Source organism: Aquarana catesbeiana, linkage group LG11, assembly GCF_042186555.1.
Source record: "Aquarana catesbeiana isolate 2022-GZ linkage group LG11, ASM4218655v1, whole genome shotgun sequence".
In the NCBI taxonomy this organism is placed as follows: domain Eukaryota; kingdom Metazoa; phylum Chordata; class Amphibia; order Anura; family Ranidae; genus Aquarana; species Aquarana catesbeiana.
The window spans coordinates 108,668,929-108,688,082 of NC_133334.1; the positions used below are offsets into that span (position 1 = coordinate 108,668,929).

General features: G+C 42.4%; 1 protein-coding gene across 3 annotated transcripts in view; it reads left to right on the forward strand.

Annotated features, from left to right (window-relative positions):
* The window catches only part of SYVN1 (synoviolin 1), an 83,764-nt gene that overhangs the window by 40,712 nt on the left and 23,898 nt on the right, over positions 1–19,154 (forward strand). For all 3 annotated transcript variants that reach the window (XM_073604855.1, XM_073604857.1, XM_073604854.1), the window contains 5 exons: positions 1,964–2,067; positions 4,786–4,912; positions 6,306–6,405; positions 11,923–11,988; positions 12,088–12,204. In XM_073604855.1, coding sequence (XP_073460956.1) covers positions 1,964–2,067; positions 4,786–4,912; positions 6,306–6,405; positions 11,923–11,988; positions 12,088–12,204 — 514 coding nt within the window. The remainder of the gene's footprint in view (positions 1–1,963; positions 2,068–4,785; positions 4,913–6,305; positions 6,406–11,922; positions 11,989–12,087; positions 12,205–19,154) is intronic.

A 19,154-nucleotide genomic window follows, 5' to 3' on the forward strand; every position in this document is an offset into this window, starting at 1 on the left:
AAAAAAATGTATCTATCTATTGAATAGGTCAGTAGCAGAAATGTAAAAATCTCTGGTCCTCAAGGGGTATATACGTAGACGGGGAAGCTAAATGGGTTAATAAGGGCCTCCTTTTTGTTACCTCACGTTTTCTACTGTTTATTTGTAAGGCTGATGAGCAGTAATAGGCATAGACTGCCAGAGCCTTTTCATTGCCTCCCTCCTTACCTGCAGAGAAAAGATTGATCTGTCATAAAACTATGGTAAATCATCCCCTATAGCCAGTTATTATTATTATTATTATTATTATTATTATTATTATTATTATTATTATTATTATTATAATACAGGATTTATATAACACCAAAAGTTTGCTCAGCGCTTTACAACATTAGGGCAGACAGTACAATTACAATACAATTCGATACAGGAGGAATCAGAGGGCCCTGCTCGTTAGAACTTACAATCTAGAAGGGAGGGTCAGGTGATACAAAAGGGTAATAACTGGGGGGGGGGGGGGGGGTGAACTGATGATGAAAATAAAAGTGCAGTTGTTAGGTGGAGGCAGGGTATGCTTCTCCGCAGGGAAAAGTTTTCAGGGATCGCCTAAAAGTAGGTTTGGAGATAGTCTGACAGATTTGGGTAGAGTATTCCAGAGGATGGGAGAGGCTCGGAAGAAATTCTGGAGACGAGTATGGGAGGAGGTGATGAGAGAGCTAGAGAGCAGGAGGTCTTGGAAGGAACAAAGAGGACGATTAGGTTGGTATTGTGAAACTAGTCTAGTGATGTAGCTGGGGGCAGAGTTGTGGATGGCTTTGTAACTTATTGTTAATATTTTGAATTTCATTTCTTGGGCGAGTGGCAGCCAATGGAGGGATTGGCAGAGGGGGGTAGCAGACACTGAGCGGTTTGTAAGGTGGATGAGTCTGGCAGCAGCATTCATGATGGACTGAAGGGGGGATAGTCTAATTAAAGGTAAGCCAATGAGGAGGGAGTTGCAGTAGTCGAGGCGAGAGATAACCAGGGAGTGAATCGGGAGCTTTGTGGTTTCATTGGTTAGGAAGGGATGTAGTTTGGAGGTTGAGGCAGAAAGCTTTGGAAAGGGATTTTGGATGTGGGGCCAAAAGGAGAGTTCAGAGTCCAGGATAACGCCAGGCCATTACTTGAACTCATGTTCTGTCATGTTCCAGAACTTTTGATGGTTCTGTGTAAGGCTGCATTCACACGTCAGTGTTTTGAATCACGGCAGGTTTGCTGCAAATCTGCCCGCAATTTGAAAGCACTGATGCGTGAATGACAAATCGCGATGCTCTCATTTTGAGATGTCATTCATTTGAATGACACCTCAAATCGCAATGATTGTCGTGAGATAAATCACGCGGGAAACCTGTCGCCCAAAAGTGGCTCCTGAACTTTTTTTTGGGCGACATGCTTCCTGCAATGTGTGTTGCTGTGATTGCAGCGTGATTTATCGCAGCAGACCGCGCCGCAATTTGAGGTGTCATTCAAATGAATTGATTCTCAAATGCGAGTCCTGCATTTTGTCATTCACACATCAGCACTTTAAAATCGCGGGCAGATTCGCAGCAAATCTGCAGCAATTCAAAACACTGATGTGTGAATGCAGCCTAAATGCTTATGGCATAAACCTCTGATAGAGCAGTTCAGTATCACTTCTTCTTTCGTGTTGGCCGTTATGTGTTTTGCATACAGCTGTATTTACTATAAATAACTTTTAAAAATCAAAACTGTTCCCAGGCTGCCAGTCTCCAATGTGGTGTCTACGTTCTATTTTCCATAATATTCCTTGCATGAGTATTGCATCATGCATCAGCCACTGTATTCAATAGTGTGATTGTATAACAAGCCTTGTTTATCTTCCCCTCCTATGTATTTGTTTGAAATTAGTATGATCATTAACATTACTGTTTTCCTTTTTTACTATTTGTTCTTTAGTGTGCTTGTCACGCTTTTTCTCTTCCAGCACTGATGCTTTTGCTGGGTGTGTTGGATGTTCTTTTTGTGTCTCATGCTTATCACAGTCTGGTCACCCGTGGGGCGTCTGTTCAGCTAGTCTTTGGCTTTGAGGTAAGTAAATAATCATACACAGACTAGGGTACCTGTAGGGTTAGTCGGGTACATATAGATTGGATGTACCAATTCTTCGGCCATGCATAGCACTGGTTAAATTTAGGTTAATTTATTTTTTTATTTATTGCAAGTATTTTGTATAGCGCCAACAATTTATGCAGAACTTTACTTTTCTTTTTTTTTTTTTGTGCATTCACACAAGTCCCTGTACTCAAGAAGCTTACAATCTAAGGTCCCTACCTCACATGCCTACATACAGATACTAGGGTCATTTTAGGCAGGAGCCAATAAAGCTTGGTTCACACTGCAGTGACTTAAAAGTTGGATGACAAGTCTCGCCCCATTAACGGCAATGAAACTGTTCTAAATGGTGCGACTCAGAAAAAGGTTCCTGCACGACCTTGGGGTGACTTCACCCCGACTTGGATTGACTTCTGTTAATGACGTCGCAAGCAAGGCGTAATGAAGTCGTGCAGGATGTCGGCTATCAGTCGCATGACTTTGAAGCCACTTAGCTGTGAACCGGCACTTACCCTACCAATCTTTGAAAATCAGAGTACCTGGAGGAAACCCAAGGAAGCGCAGGGAGAATATGCAAACTCCATGCAGGTAGTGTCTAGTGCTGCAAGGCAAAAGTGCTTACTAATTAAGACATGAAGTTAGCCATACATTACATTATTATTCAGGATTTATATAACGCCAACAGTTTATGCAGCACTTTACAACATAAGGGCAGACCGTACAAGCACCGATTTCAGATGATTCCTGCTGAATCGGACAAAATTTGAGCAGTGGGTGACTGTCTTCACCAACCAGTTCAAGAAAAGGAAATTGTCAACTGAACAGTGACTGCATCCTATGATGCAATCACTGTTTGGTTATCCAGGCACTGGAAGCTAAAAATTGTAATACAAAAACACGGAATAAACAGAGATAAAGAATGGAGGATGCTAATTTCTTTGTAACTCAGTCAGATTTTGGCTTTTCATTATGGAGTGTTAAGCAGTTTAAACAAAAATGGCAACTGCTAACTTTAGTCTAACAGAGCTCCTAACTTGGGACATATATAGCAATGAATAAATTGAAGGCATGTATGCCTGCAGGTATTGCTTTTCTAGAAAAAACAAAACAAAAACTGTTATACTTGCCTGCTCTGTGCAGTGCTTTTGCGCAGGGCAGCCCAGATCCTCTTCTCGGGTCCCTCTTCTGTGATTCTGGCCCTTCCCTCCTGTTGAGTGCCCCCACAGCAAGCAGCTATGGGGGCACCCGAGCAGAGTCACCGTTCCCTGTGTCCATTCAGACACAAAAAACCTGACCTGGTCCCGCCCCCTCTCTCTCCTGATTGGCTAGCTGACTTTGACAGAGAGGGACACCAGTTAAGTATTAGGGAGGCCGAGGGGGGGTGCTGCACACAGAAGTCTTTTTATCTTTAACCCCTTTCACACTGGGGCCGCGGCAGTGTTAGCGCTAAAGAGTCGCTCGTCTTATCGGCACTTTTTGGTTGCTACGGGGGGGGGGGGGGCACTTTTAGCCCCAAAGGAGGGGTTAAAAATGTATTCCAATGGGCAGGGCGTTTTGGAGCGCTACATCCAGCCCTCCCAAACTGCCCCAAAGATGCTGCTTGCAGGACTTTTCAGAACATCCCTCAAGCGCACCGCCCCAGTGTGAAAAGTCACACTTGAATGAATTGGAGGCGGTTTTCAGGCACTTAGCAGAGGCTATTTCCAGCGCTAAAGCACCTGAAAACCGCCCCAGTGTGAAAGGGGGTCCAAATGCATAGAATGCATTAAGTTAAAAAATCTTCTGACTTTACAATCCCTTTTTAAAGGTGCAGGACACACCAGAAGCACAGCAAAGCTTAATGGTAGCTGAAGACCTCCTGGTGTGTATCTGCATCAAAACCAGCAAGCAAAACAAAAATGACAACCGCTCTGATCAATGTGTTACTAGCATTTTTAAGGTGAACATGGACAGGGCAGTTCACAGAACAAAAAAAATACAAAATTATTTTCCCGTAAATCTTACCAGCTAGCCAGCAAAAAAATAAAAACAAGTCTATACTGCTTAAACAATTTTGTTTTGAGGTTTTTATTGCATACTTTTGCAAAAATAGGAGGCCACATGGTCTCACCATGGGCTCTGTGAAGTGCAGTTCCTACCTCTAGTCTAATGGAGTTCCCAACTTGAGGCTTGTATGGCAATAAATGCATTTACAACAGGTATGCCTATTGGCTAGAAAACTGGAAATCTAGCTGGTTACTTTTGGCAATATGGTCATCTGGCTTCTGGCTAGTTTTTAGGTTCATAAGTAGGAAGCTCTAAATGCTAAACAATACTTTATTTAAATTACAGAGTCTGAAAAAATGTTTGACTTGGGCCTGTATATCACATTTTTCTGCAGAAATGGTTTCTTGGGAAATCGATTTCCCCTAAAATATACTGTATATCTTGCTTTTGTATCAACAATGCTGTATGCAAATCAATTTTATATCAATGGATTATACACAAATTCTATTTAATGCTATAAAGGGAAAAATTCTGAGTGATTAACCTTGGGTACTGTACATATATATTATAGCACTGAGTACAAAAAGCTTACAATAATGTGCATGTTAGTCTGATATACAGTATGTACATACAGACTAGGTATTTAACTGATATTGCCCTAAATAGCGATTTAATTGTTATGCTCTCTTTTACCACTTTATTCACCAGTATGCCATACTTATGACCATGATCCTCACCGTGTTCATAAAATATGTCCTTCACTCTGTGGACTTGCAGAGTGAGAACCCATGGGATAACAAAGCTGTCTACATGTTATACACTGAACTTCTAACTGGTACGTTGCTCCATTCTGCTTTTCCAATGGATAAAGTTGATTCTCCTTTAGTATGGAGTTGTATAGTAATAATTATTTGAGAAGTTGTTTCCATTCCACCAGAATACAGTTGTGTTTTAACTATGCAGTAATCACACTGTGAACTACAGACGTCAGCTAAGGGTCATTCTGCCAGAAAGGAATGTGTCTCTGTGGAAATATTGGTGAAATATTGGCACAGGAAATTTTAGGTTTGCATACTGGGTGTGGCTGTTCTGAGGGGCCCTTCTTTGTTGGATTTTTTTTCTTTTTTCAGTCAGGGAGATTTTAACAGGAGGTGAGGCAGCACCAAAACGGGAACAGATTAGGGAATTGTAGCAGGGAGCAGAGCCGGATTATCCCCAAGGCACGATAGGCAGGATTTTAGGGCGAAGGGGATGTCCAGGCTACAGCCTTCATGCTTCTGTAGTATACCATGGGCAAAGTGCTCAGAGCCAGATAATCCACCAGGTGATTTAGGCTGGCCATACATGAGCCTTTTGTTTTTTTTTTTGTTTTTTTTTCCAGCTAGCAGGTTAAACGAAAGCAAAATGACTTGATTCCCCCATCCACACACTCTGTGCCGGTGGGGGAAGCCCTCCCACTGAGCCTTTGTATTATGACACTGGGAAGATGGGTGTAGCCGGTGGTGATGGTTGAGAGAACAGTTTTCCAACAGGCTTGTTGTACACAGTCAACCAGTAGATTGACTTGTGTACAACCAGCCTTCCCATGCATGGATCAAAATTGGGCCGGTTCCTTCCGAACCGGTTGAATTTCGAACCATGTATGGCAGTCTTTTAGGCAGGTGTCTTTGGTCCCGCAGGTGTCTTTGGCTCCTTCAGTAAACCATATGGGATAGTGCAATTGGTCCAAGCCCTTTATTTAACCATTTCAGTGAAAAGGAGGGAGGACCAAAGCAGTTTCCTTAAATTTTTAGTTTTGCTTAACTGAAGTAAATGTTCAAAAAGCAAACTTCAGTGTGCTGCCAACAGAGATTATAACTTGCTGTATTCTCAAAGGAGCAGCTTGTTTTACCTCGTTAAATGTAAGACCGAGGACTGCAATATTCATTCCTGCAAATGCCAGGAAGCTGTAACCTTTATGGGTCAATCATCTGCATCTGGGGCATCCTCCACCCTGAAGCTGCAGGATGCCTGTGCTGCAGATGATTGGTCTGTCCTGTTCAGGTGATGGCCTCCTTGTGCATTCGCACAAGCAGGTTAAGGTCCCAGTCCAAACATGTCCAAGCTAATCACTACTTGATAACTGGAAAAACCTTCAAACAGCCAATAAGAAAAAAATGATCTTAGTGTAACATTGATGACAAGTGAAACTGCAGAAAAATCATATGGTTTTTCTTTCTTCATTGCAGGGTTTATAAAAGTTTTGCTGTATATGGCTTTCATGACAATCATGGTCAAAGTCCACACGTTTCCTTTGTTTGCAATTCGCCCAATGTATCTTGCAATGAGGTAAGATATTAGAGAAAACTTCTGAAAGGGACTTTCAGGCTGCACCCCAAATTATGCCTTTTTAGGTGAAGCTACTCACAGCTGCCCAGTCACCATAGGCCCTTATAATAGACACTTTAGAATATATGAGCTAAGATTTGGATCCACTTTTTAATAAAGGAGCCTCCGCTTTCATTGCAAAAAAAATGATAACAATGATGGTTTTAATCCCTTTTCTCCAAAAAAAAGTCACACACTGCGCAAACAAAAACAAAGAAAAAAAAAAAGACAAAGGCATAATGAGCCACAATGACGTCACTCACGCGCATGCTGCAGCCGCCGGCCACGGCACAGGCTCTGAAGTAACGGCACAGGTGGCCATTCTCTCCGATGGCGTAATCGGTGGCGTATACAGTAAATATCTCCTAAACGGTGCAAGTTTAGGAGATATTTACAGTACCTATAGGCAAGCTTATGAGGCTTACCTATAGGTACAAACATAACAGGGAGGTTTACTTCCTCTTTTTAATGTCCACATTGCAGAATTCAAGCCTAAATCCAAGAATACCATAATTTTAAATGTTTAATTTGGGGCAGTGGCACTTAGGCAGGGGTGACATCACAGTCCCTCTGGAAAGATCCCTGGAACTTGGAGGATTCGAAATCTCATCAGCAGATGCTTCTGCAGGAGCAGACTGTATTAACTCTCTGTAATGCAGACTTTGAAGGAGTCAGACAATTTTACTGAAAATAATCCGAGCTGCAGACTTTTATACTGTAGGTATTTAACAGGGGTTGTTTAGGTTCTTGGACAGAGGGGGAGGTATGTAATGGGTTAATGTCAGATTGTGTTTATATCTGTTTTAAAGCCAGATCATCCAGACTTGCACGTGCCATTAAAGGGAATTTTATAGTTGTGTATGTACAACCCCAATTCCAAGAAGTTGGGACACTGTGTAAAATAAACATAAAAACAGAACGCAATGATTTGCATTTCTCATCAACCCAGATTTTTTCCGCAATATAAAACCGAAAAGTGAAAAAATGTACCATTTTAAGAACAAAAAGTTATTGATGGCAAAAAAAGTTGGGACAGGGAAACAAAAAGCTGGCAAAGTTAGCGGTGCTAACAAGCAAGAGCTGGAATAACATTTTGCAACTAATATGGTTAATTGGGAACAGGTATTTTAGGGAGTCAGAGTGTTTCAGAAGTAAAAATGGGGAGAGGTTCACTAATCTGAGAAAAGCGGTGTCTAAAAATTGCAGATAGACTTCATAATTTTCCTCAACGTAAAACTGCAAAGCCTTAACATAAATCAACTACAATACATACCGTATTTATCGGCGTATAACACGCACCCCAATTTAGGAGGGAATTTTAAGGAAAAAAAAACTTTTAGGAGGGAAGTTGAAGGGAAAAAAACTTACATTTAAATGCCGATCATTGCAGCCTTCTCAGTGCAGCCTTGCCCCAGTGCAGCCATGTCAGTGCAGCCATGTCAGTGCAGCCATGTCAGTGCAGCCATGTCAGTGCAGCCATGTCAGTGCAGCCATGTCAGTGCAGCCTTCCCCAGTGCAGCCTTCCCCAGTGCAGCCTTCCCCAGTGCAGCCATGTCAGTGCAGCCATGTCAGTGCAGCCTTCCCCAGTGCAGCCTTGCCCCAGTGCAGCCTTGCCCCAGTGCAGCCTTGCCCCAGTGCAGCCTTCGATCCCCTGTCCCCTGCTTTGTGGGCTTCAAAATCGCCGACTGCGATTTGAAAATGGCGCCGCCGGCGCCGAAATACACAGAGCCGATCCTCGGCTCTTTCCGGCGGCTCTCGTTCACTTTCGGTTCCACTCGTAGTCCCGAGCGGAGCTATCCGAGTAGGTTCGGATAGCTCCGCTCGGGACTACGAGTGGAGCCGAAAGTAAACGAGAGCCGCCGGAAAGAGCCGAGGATCGGCTCTGTGTATTTCGGCGCCGGCGGCGCCATTTTCAAATCGCGGTCGGCGATTTTGACACTTTGACAGCTCGGGATCGCAGGGGATCGGCGTATAACACGCACCTGCGACTTTCCCCTGATTTTAAGGGGAAAAAAGTGCATGTTATACGCCGATAAATACGGTAATATAAAATGATTCAGAGAATCTGGAGAAATCTCTATGCTTAAGGGACAAGGCTGAAATTCGGCCCATGATCTTCGGGCCCTTAGACAGCAATGCATTAAAAATAGGCATGATTCTGTGATGGACATCACCGCATGGGGTCAGGAATACTTCCAGAAATCACTGTCTGTGAACACAGTACACTGTGCCATCCAGAAATGCAAATTAACACTTTGTCATGCAAATAAGAAGCCATATCTGAACATGTTCCAGAAACACCGCCATCTTCTCTGGGCCAAAGCTCATTTAAAATGGTCTGTTGCAAAGTGGAAAATTGTTCTGTGGTAAGACAAATCGAAATTTGACATTCTTATTGGCAACCATGAGCTCCACATCCTCTGGACTAAAGAGGAGGGGGACCTTCTGGCTTATCAGTGATCAGTTCAAAAGCCTGCAGCTCGGATGGCATTGGGGTGCATTATTGTGTATGGAAGGGAAGTCTGAACATCTGGAAAGGCACCATCAATGCTAAAAGAGATATATCCAGGTTTTAGAGAAACATATGCTCCCATCTTTTTCAGGGAAGGTCTTGCATATTTTATCAATACAACACCAAACCGCATCTATGACAATGGCATGGTTTTGTAGTAGAAGAATCAATGCTTAACTGGCCTGCCTGCAGTCCAAATCTTTCACCAGCAGAAAAAATTGGCACATCTTGAAACAAAAAAATATGACAAAAGACCCAGAACTGTTGAGCAATAAGAATTCTATATCAGGCAAGAATGGGACAACTTTCACAAACTCACTCCAGCAACTGGTATTCTCGGTTCCCAGACGTTTACAAAGTGCTCTTAAAAGAAGAGGGGATGGTACACCATGGTAAACTTGGCCCTGCCCCAACTTTTTTGAGACATGTTGCTGCCACCAATTTAAAAAAAAAAATAAATAACATACACACACGGGACGGTAAGTATTCAGACCCCCTTACATTTTTCACTCTTTGTTATATTGCAGCCATTTTTCCTCATTAATGTACATACAGCACCCCATATTGACAGAAAAACACAGAATTGTTGACATTTTTGCAGATTTATTAAAAAAGAAAAACTGAAATATCACATGGTCCTAGGTATTCAGACCCTTTGCTGTGACACTCATATATTTAACTCAGGTGCTGTCCATTTCTTCTGATCATCCTTGAGATGGTTCTACACCTTCATTTGAGTCCAGTTGTGTTTGATTATACTGATTGGACTTGATTAGGAAAGCCACACACCTGTCCATCTAAGACCTTACAGCTCACAGTGCATGTCAGAGCAAAATGAGAATCATGCGGTCAAAGGAACTGCCTGAAGAGCTCAGACAGAATTGTGGCAAGGCACAGATCTGGCCAAGGTTACAAAAAAATTCTGCTGCACTTAAGGTTCCTAAGAGCACAGTGGCCTCCATAATCCTTAAATGGAAGACGTTTGGGATGACCAGAACCCTTCATACAGCTGGCCATCTGAACTGAGCTATCGGGGGAGAAGAGCCTTGGTGAGAGAGGTAAAGAAGAACCCAAAGATTACTGTGGCTGAGCTCCAGAGATACAGTCGGGAGATAGAGAAAGTTATAGAAAGTCAACCATCACTGCAGCCCTCCACCAGTTGGGGCTTTATGGCAGGGTGGCCCGACAGAAGCCTCTCCTCAGTGCAAGACACATGAAAGCCTGCGTGGAGTTTGCTAAAAAAAAACACCTGAAGGACTCCAAGATGGTGAGAAATAAGATTCTCTGGTCTGATGAGACCAAGATAGAACTATTTGGCCTTAATTTTAAGTGGTATGTGTGGAGAAAACCAGGCACTGCTCATCACCTGTCCAATACAGTCCCAACAGTGAAGCATGGTGGTGGCAGCATCATGCTGTGGGGGTGTTTTTCAGCTGCAGGGACAGGACGACTGGTTGCAATTAAGGGAAAGATGAATGCGGCAAAGTACAGGGATATCCTGGACGAAAACCTTGTCCAGAGTGCTCAGAACCTCAGACTGGGCCGAAGGTTTCCTTCCAACAAGACAACGACCCTAAGCACACAGCTAAAATAACGAAGGAGTGGCTTCACAAAAAAGTCCGTGACTGTTTTTAAATGGCCCAGCCAGAGCCCTGACTTAAGCCCAATTGAGCATCTCTGGAGAGACCTAAAAATAGCTGTTCACCAACGTTTACCATCCAACCTGACAGAACTGGAGAGGATCTCCAAGGATGAATGGCAGAGGATCCCCAAATCCAGGTGTGAAAAACTTGTTGCATCTTACCCAAAAAGACTCATGGCTGTGTTCGATCAAAAGGCTGCTTCTACTAAATACTGAGCAAATGGTCTGAATACTTAGAACCATGTGATATTTCAGTTTTTCTTTTTTAATAAATCTGCAAAAATGTCAACAATTCTGTGTTTTTCTGTCAATATGGGGTGCTGTGTGTACATTAATGAGGAAAACAAAATTAACTTGAATGATTTTAGCAAATGGCTGCAATTAGATAGGGAAAGTGCATAACCGGCAGCCATGTCCGTAAATGATTGAGGGGGACAAAATTAGGTAATACTGAGTATTACCAAACAGGCGGACTTTATAGGCTAAGAAACGATGGAGAGACAAATTATAAACAATCAATTTGATTAACGTTAACAATATACAAAACGACAAGATATGAATAAAAAAATGTAGCATGAATGCATCTATATTTTATTTGTGCAGTGAGCCCTTGTATGTCTACGTGTTTCGCAGCTAGGCTTCTTCAGGACATGGCCAAGGTTCACAGATGGAACAGATAAGAGAATATGTTTCTCTATCTTAGTTTGGAATCTATTGTCATGTATAGCCACGATAAGATGCGTTTAGAAATGGATAATATAGCTGAGTAACTAGGCAGGGGCAGATGAAAATGTAATATTTCTGATTTACAAAAGGCAGAAAAAAGGGAAAACCGGAGGGCATCCAATAATGAGTCCTTAATTCAGTTTCAGCAGTGCTGATGGCTATATGGAGCCTGACAGCATAATGCTGTATATTCAGAATTTTTGTAAAGAGATGTGCCCCTGGGAGACAGCAATCCACTGCACACCCAGTGTGTGGGTGCACATGCAGAAAGGGATCTGGAACGCATCCAGACTGCATTTCTATGGTGTGAACTAGCCCTTAGGCAGCAAATATGGACTTATGTCCATGTTGGTATTTAAATAGATGTGCCATTGGTTGCTGTATTTTGGTGCTGTTTTCAGCAAATGCGTCTTCCATAGTGTATAGTATCACATGTAAAATGCATCAAAAACACACAGCAGCAAATGAAAATACAAAAGTGTGAATGAGATCGGACCAGGTCTAAAGCATATACAATTCTGGATCGGTGTTTCTTTTTCTGGCCTGCTTATAAAAGTATACTGGTTCTTTTTCAAATGTTGTTTTAATACCTATACAGGCAGTTTAAGAAAGCGGTGACAGATGCCATCATGTCAAGAAGAGCAATCCGCAATATGAACACACTGTAAGTAATAACTGAGTAGACAGGAACTAGGATTAAAACATTATGCAGTCTTAGTAGTTTAGTGGAAAGTGAATTGTTTAACTTGCACGTCATATTTAGGTATCCTGATGCTACTCCAGAGGAGCTCCAGGCGATGGATAATGTGTGTATTATCTGCAGAGAGGAGATGGTGACAGGAGCAAAGAGACTACCATGTAACCACATATTTCATACCAGGTAGGATATGTGTAAAAATTCATGCATAACCAATTCATATTGAGTTTAAACCCTCCCTAGTAAAGTAGTGTTTTGCCCCTGGTGTCACTGGACTTAAAGTGGTTCTAAAGCCTTAGGGTTTTTCATCTTAAAGCATTCTATGCATTAAGGTGAAAAACCTTCTGTGCTGCATCTGCCCCCCCAGACCCCCCTTTATTCCTTACCCGAGCCTATCCGATCTAGCGATGTGCACGAGCGCAGAGGCTCCCACCGCTGTCTCTCTCCTCACTGGACAGATTGCTAGCAGCAGAAGCGATTGGCTCCCACTGCTGTCAATCAAATCCAGTGACAGGAGAGGGGGGTGGGGCCGAATCCAGCTGTCTGTGTCAATGGACGCAGCAGCAGACACTGGAATGAGCACACACAGGGGCCCCAAGGCAAAGCTGCTCTCCCTGGGGGGCACGCGAAGAAGAGGAGGGGCCTGGAGTGCCAGCGGGGGACCCTAGAAGAGGATCGGGGCTGCTCTGTGCAAAACCATTGCACAGAGCTGGTAAGTATATGAATGTTTTACTTTTCTAAAAAAAAAAAAAAAAAAAAAAAAAAAAAGGGGTTTACAACCCCTTTTAAGGCAGTATAGATTTCCAGGAGTAATGCTATGCAGCTAGGTTTCAAGCTGGTTCACATAATGAAGAATGCTGGATCTGTAGTGGGGGGGGGTCCACAGCACGTTAATGCTGCTGACAGACTGCATCAGATATGTCACTTTTTAATTTTGCCCAGCTTGAATCTTGCCATTCCAACTACAATGCTGTCATTGCTACATTAACCTTCCTGGCACCACTTTTTAACCCTCCAGTAAGTGCTCCAATAACTCTACAGACACCTATCCAAAGTCCCTCCTGTTACAACTATTAATAAATAGCTACACTGAAGGCATTAAATGGTGCAGCTCTGTTTACAAGTACAGTACTGTGCAAATAAGTTGGGACAAGCGTACAAGCACTGTTGCAAGACTCAATATTGGGCCTATGCAAGTTTAAGCTTGCTGCAGATTGATTTCTATATGTCTACATTTTTTTGAGAAGGTGCTCTCCTGTTTTTCACTTGAAAATAATTGCTTTGAGAGAAAATACTGAATTAACAGTTTGGGGGATAGCAAATGCAGTTGGTGTGGGGAAATTTAGGTGTTTCAAGGATTGTGAACCTGTATCAAGAAACGGGCTCTCTGGACACCTCTCGGAAAGGATGTTGTGGAAGAAAAAGACTACGCTGAGTGATGATGGTCTAATCAGAAGAATTAGCATCATAAACCCCAAAGAACCAGTGGGAACATCAAAAGGGAGCTTGCAACTCATGGAGTTAATGTGGACGTTTTCACCGGGTGCCGCCTACTCCTCCAGTGTGGTTGCAGAGCCAGGCACCAGTTAAGAAGCAGCTCTTGACACCCACTATGAAGAAGTGCTTGTTAAGGGCAAAGAAGCATAGACTTGCTTTTGGTGCAGTGGAAGAAGGTAATATTCTCAGACAAAACCCAGTTTTATGTTCTTTTACTATATACGTTATTGAAATTTTTCCAATAAAGTAAGAAAGATGGCAAACGGTACAGAAATGAAGAGTAACCATAGAATAACAATACATCTTGTGCAAATATTGCTCCCCAAATACAAGGTAAGAGCGACAGCAGCCTTAAGCCTCGTACACACAATGCGTTTGTTGGCAGGGGATTGTCTGTTGACAGACTATTGTCCTAAAATTTGACTGTTAGTACACTCCTTTTGACAATTGTTGTCCAACTTTCGACCAAAAAATGTTGGATGGCAGGCTAGTAAATTTTCGGCAGGCAATGGTCTGTTGTCTAATTTTTGTATGGTCAGTACACAAGTCCGTCACACAAGTCGAAAGTACAAACATGCATGCTCAGAATCAATGTTCACCAAACATGAAATTAGCAGAAGGGGCCCAAAGGGTGGCGCTCAAGAGCTGAAATTCCTCGTAGTATGTCACTACGTTCGTGTTTGTGGCGCGACAATTGTGTACCGTTAGTATGCAAGACAAGATCCTGGCACATGCCCTTTTGACAAATATCAGACGCTCGGTTGGCCTACAATCGTACCGTGTGTACGAGGCTTTAGAGTATATATAAAAAAAAAAAAAGGATAAAGCAAGACTTGCAGAGCATCAGTTTGTAAGAGCCAGGTAAACCTCTAAGACACAAAGGTCTTTCATTTAAGAGAAGTGCCAAAAAGACAACATCCAGGCAATCAGAACAGTATCATGTAGTCCAAACCTCTGATGTCGTAACGACTCTGTGGTCTAAAATGACGGATATGAGCAGGAGGCCTGGCACACACAAAAAAAAAAAAAATGTAATCGGCCATGGCCTACACTGTACAGAGTCTACTGGAGCTCAACAAAATGGAGAGGAAGCGCGTAGAGGCAAGAATCAAAGAATGAGAAAGGGAGAAAAAGTGAAAGGGAAATTTAAAGAAGGGGGGAAATCGGGGACCCCAGGATCTGCAACACATGAAACCTTCACAGATCACCAGTGGTCTATTCAGGGTTGGCAAGTCCGTTGGAATTTATTGTACTTGTCTTCAAGGATCCCCCTCAATCTTTCGTTAATGAGCATGCCATGATTTAAATTTATAACCTCTTCAAAACTAAGAAATGGTGTTTTTCAGGACCACTATATAGTTTGCTTCATCGCCATAAAAATGTGAGTAATAACTGTGTTACCAACTGGTGATATCTGCGACTAGGTTTATGTGAAAGTTCTTCCCATGGATCTTTTCGTAAATTCACATGAAAAACTGTATCAACCAATGTGTATACCCTAATCCATAGCCTCCGGGCCTTAGGACAGACCCACCATATGTGTTTCATATCACCCAAATCTGGGCAACCTCGGAAGCAGTTGGACAGGTACGATGGTAGACATTTCGCGATCCTGGCTGGGGTAAAATACTAACGGGACATAGCTTTGGAGGGATTTTCAAGAACGATGTGAGAAGATTTAAACAGAGCCTCCCACATTTTACGACAGTCTCCTGGCTGTGGAGCAGAACCAAGGTCTTTTGCCCATTTGTCATAGTACAAAGGGGTTTGCAATCCAGTAGTATTCAATATAGAGGAATATATCAAAGAGATCAAACCCTGAGTCGTAGGGTTGGTTCGACATATGGTCTCGAAAGCAGTGGAAAATAGTGGGTGTTCATGATGTTTGGTATAGGGACTTTAAAAAGTGAACAGATTCTTCTGCCTGTAAACAAAGAGTGAACTGTGTCGACCTTTATGCTTCCACCATTGGAAACTATGAGGATTCTCCAAGTGGGAATGGAGAGCAATTGAGCAATAAGAGGGGAGGTAGGGGAATATCAGGCGTGCAGAGTATTTGATGGAATTCCAGGCCGATGGGGTATGTTCCAAAATCGGGTTTAGAACAGTGCACGGGAGGGATACATGGTATAGAAGAAAGGGGAGTTGGGTCGATATCAAAGACATCTATAAGAGTCCATAGAGGCGGCGAATTAACCGCATGCAGTTGGTTGAGGGGGGGGGGGGGGGATTTGAGCTGCCTTAATAATGCCAGTTTTATGTTCATGGATACAGGTCAGACTTCATTCAGCGCCTCTTTGAACTGACCATATCCAGGAAGCCCCTAAATAACCACCTAAAGTAATATTTTGGGGGGCGCTTTACTGCTTATGGACCAGAACGCTTTATGTAGGTGTTCTGATGGCAAAACTGACCCTGATACTAAAGAGGCGGTTTCCTGATGGAGACAAGGTGTTCCAGCAAGACCTAGCTTCCTGCCACAATTCCAAGTTAACTAAGGACTTTATTTCTCAACAAAAATTAAAAGTATTGTAATGGCCAGGAATTTCACCAGAATTAAACCCCATTCCAAACCTGAGGGCCATTGTGAACACTCGCATAAGAAAAATGAATTGTAGAACAACAATTAAAATGATATAAAGTATTCTCCAAGTGTGGTTTAGGGCCATGAAGTGAAGGATTTGTGTAAAAAAATTTGTGGCATCAATGCCTAAGAGGGTAGGGGATGTAATTTAAAGCTAAGGGAGGCCATATCAATTACTTATAGATACTGCTTTTTGTAAACCTGAAATTGTCTCTTTGTAATATCCTGTTTTTCCCAATTAATTTGCACAGTACTGTTTATGCCTCCTCCAAATCGGAAATACATTTTATTTAAAAAGAGACCTGTCACCTTTTCATTAAAATCTACAGTATCTCGCAAAAGTGAGTAGACCCCTCCACATTTTTGTAAATATTTTATTATATCTTTTCATGTGACAACATGGTAGAAATTACACTTTTCTACAATGTAAAGTAATGAGTGTACAGCTTGTATAACAGTGTAAATTTGCTGTCCCCTCAAAATAACGCAACACACAGCCATAAATGTCTAAACTGCTGCCAACAAAAGTAAGTATGGCCCAAAGTGTCAATATTTTTGTGTGGCCACAATTATTTTCCAGCACTGCCTTATAACCTTCTTGGGCATGGAGTTCACTGGAGCTTCACACGTTGCCACTGGAGTCCTCTTCCACTCCTCTATGATGACATCACGAAGCTGGTGGATGTTGGAGATCTTACGCTCCTGCACCTTCCGTTTGAGGATGCCCCATAGATGCTCAATAGGGTCTAGGTCTGCAGACATTCTTGGCCAGTCCATCACCTTTACCCTCAGCTTCTTTAGCAAGGCAGTGGTTGTCTTGGAGGTGTGTTTTGGGGCCGTTATGTTGGAATACTGCCCTGCGGCCCAGTCTCCGAAGGGAGGGGATCATGCTCTGCTTCAGTATGTCATAGTACATGTTGGCATTCATGGTTCCCTCAGTGAACTGTAGCTCCCCAGTGCTGGCAGCACTCATGCAGCCCCAGACCATGATACTCCCACCACCATGCTTGACTGTAGGCAAGAGACACGCTTGTCTTTGTGTGTGTTGTGGGGGGGACCTTGCGCCAAACAATATTCTAAACTAATCCCTTATATACAAAAAGATGCTCCCCAAAACAATGAACTAAGCACTGTGCAGTTAAAAAAAGGTTCTGGGGTGCTAAGTAGTTCTATTAAGTTCTTTATATGAGACCAAATGGCATGGAATAAAGTGAACATGTGCAAATATTATTCTATTAAAGCAAGAGTCCACCCCAAAAAAATAAAATAAATAAAAGCCAGCAGCTACACATACTGCAGCTGCTGGCTTTTAATAATAGGACACTTACCTGTCCTGGAGTCCAGCGATGTCGACACTGCAGCTGATGTTACCATCAGCTGTCGGGTGATGCCGCCGCCATTGCGGGTAAGGGAAGCCAGCAGTGTAGCCTTAACCCTACTGCGCATGAGCGAGGCCCCGCTCCTCTCTCCTACTGGGCCGGCGATAGGGGGAGGAGGAGGGAGCCCCGCGGTGACGTCGTCGTGGGCCGTGGCATGGACTCCCGGAAGTGGGAACAGGATACCTGTCATACAGGTATCCCCCCCCCGAAAGGTGCCAATTATAGCACCGGAGGGGGAGAGGAGACAAATGAGCACAAGTTACACTTTTGGGTGGAACTACGCTTTATGTAGCTTTTTTATATAAGACCATATGCTATGGAATAAAGTAAACATTTGTATGAGGCGCAACAATAAATAACCATTTGTGATAAACACGATGTGATCAAAAATTGGTTGATGTATAAATTATGAAGTCCATAACATTCAATGCTGTGTCTTGATCGTAGACCCACACCGGAAAAAAAAGGGGAATTTGATTCACAGTTTATAATAAAAATACACCCAAAGTGCTCAGAAATAAAAACTGCTCATCCTTGGTTATTAGAGGGATCATCTTTATTGTAACCTCCTCTCCACCAGGTTATCCCATATAGAAAACAAAGGGACAGTACATAGCGCAATACTGTCTTTTATTTAAAATTGTACATAAAAACGGTGCCTGCTTACATTTGTGGGTGCCTTCGCCTGGCACTGAGGATAGCCTGCCAAAAATTGTATGTGAAAGCCGCTTGCTGCTGGGCTCACATCCAGAGCTGGCGTGCGTTCAAACTCATGCATGAGAGAAACCGGAAGCTAGGATCCAGAAGTGACCAGAAGCACCTCGACGTACATTTCGTAGTCAATAAGTCATTGGGAAGAAATTTCCACCCTCCACACCTGATATAAATGTGTTTATATGGCTTTCTATTAATACTGGTACGCTATACATTGCTTACCCATGATTTTTATATATATATATATATATATATATATATATATATATATATAATATTTCTGAACACTAATTATTGATGGTTCAAACTGAAGTACCCTGTATGATGACCACATTTGGGATTAAGTTTGAAATAATAAATGTCTTTCCGCAAAAAACTGTTTTTACAAAAAAAAAACATTTTCATTCATTGGTTAGAAAACCCATTGGGTTTCGTTCTTGGAGACCGCTTGTTTAAGATGCGCGTCTCTCCAATGTTTAGAAATCTTATCAATCCCATAGAAGGTTTACAATTTTGGGATCGCTATTCTGAAATGTTTGGATACGCTGTGTTTAATGAACCCTTTTATAATAATGGTAATTATTAGTAATAATTAGTAGTGATTATCAATATTAATTATGAGCATATTACCAGTATTGCAAAAGGGTTCATTAAACACAGCTTATCCAAACATTTCAGAATATGTCATGATAGGGATCCGCTTAAACAAGCGGTCTCCAAGAACGAAACCCAATGGCTATACTGACTGGGCACTATGCAACCAGCTGATATGAATATAGAGTTGGATTTAAATTGTTTTCCAACCAATGAATGAAAATTGTTTTTTTGTAAAAACAATTTTTTCGGAAAGACAATATTTATTATTTCAAACTTAATCCCAAATGTGGTTATCATACCAGGTGCTTCAGTTTGACCCATCAACTAGTGTTCAGTAATTGTTATTGACTGGTTTAGAAATA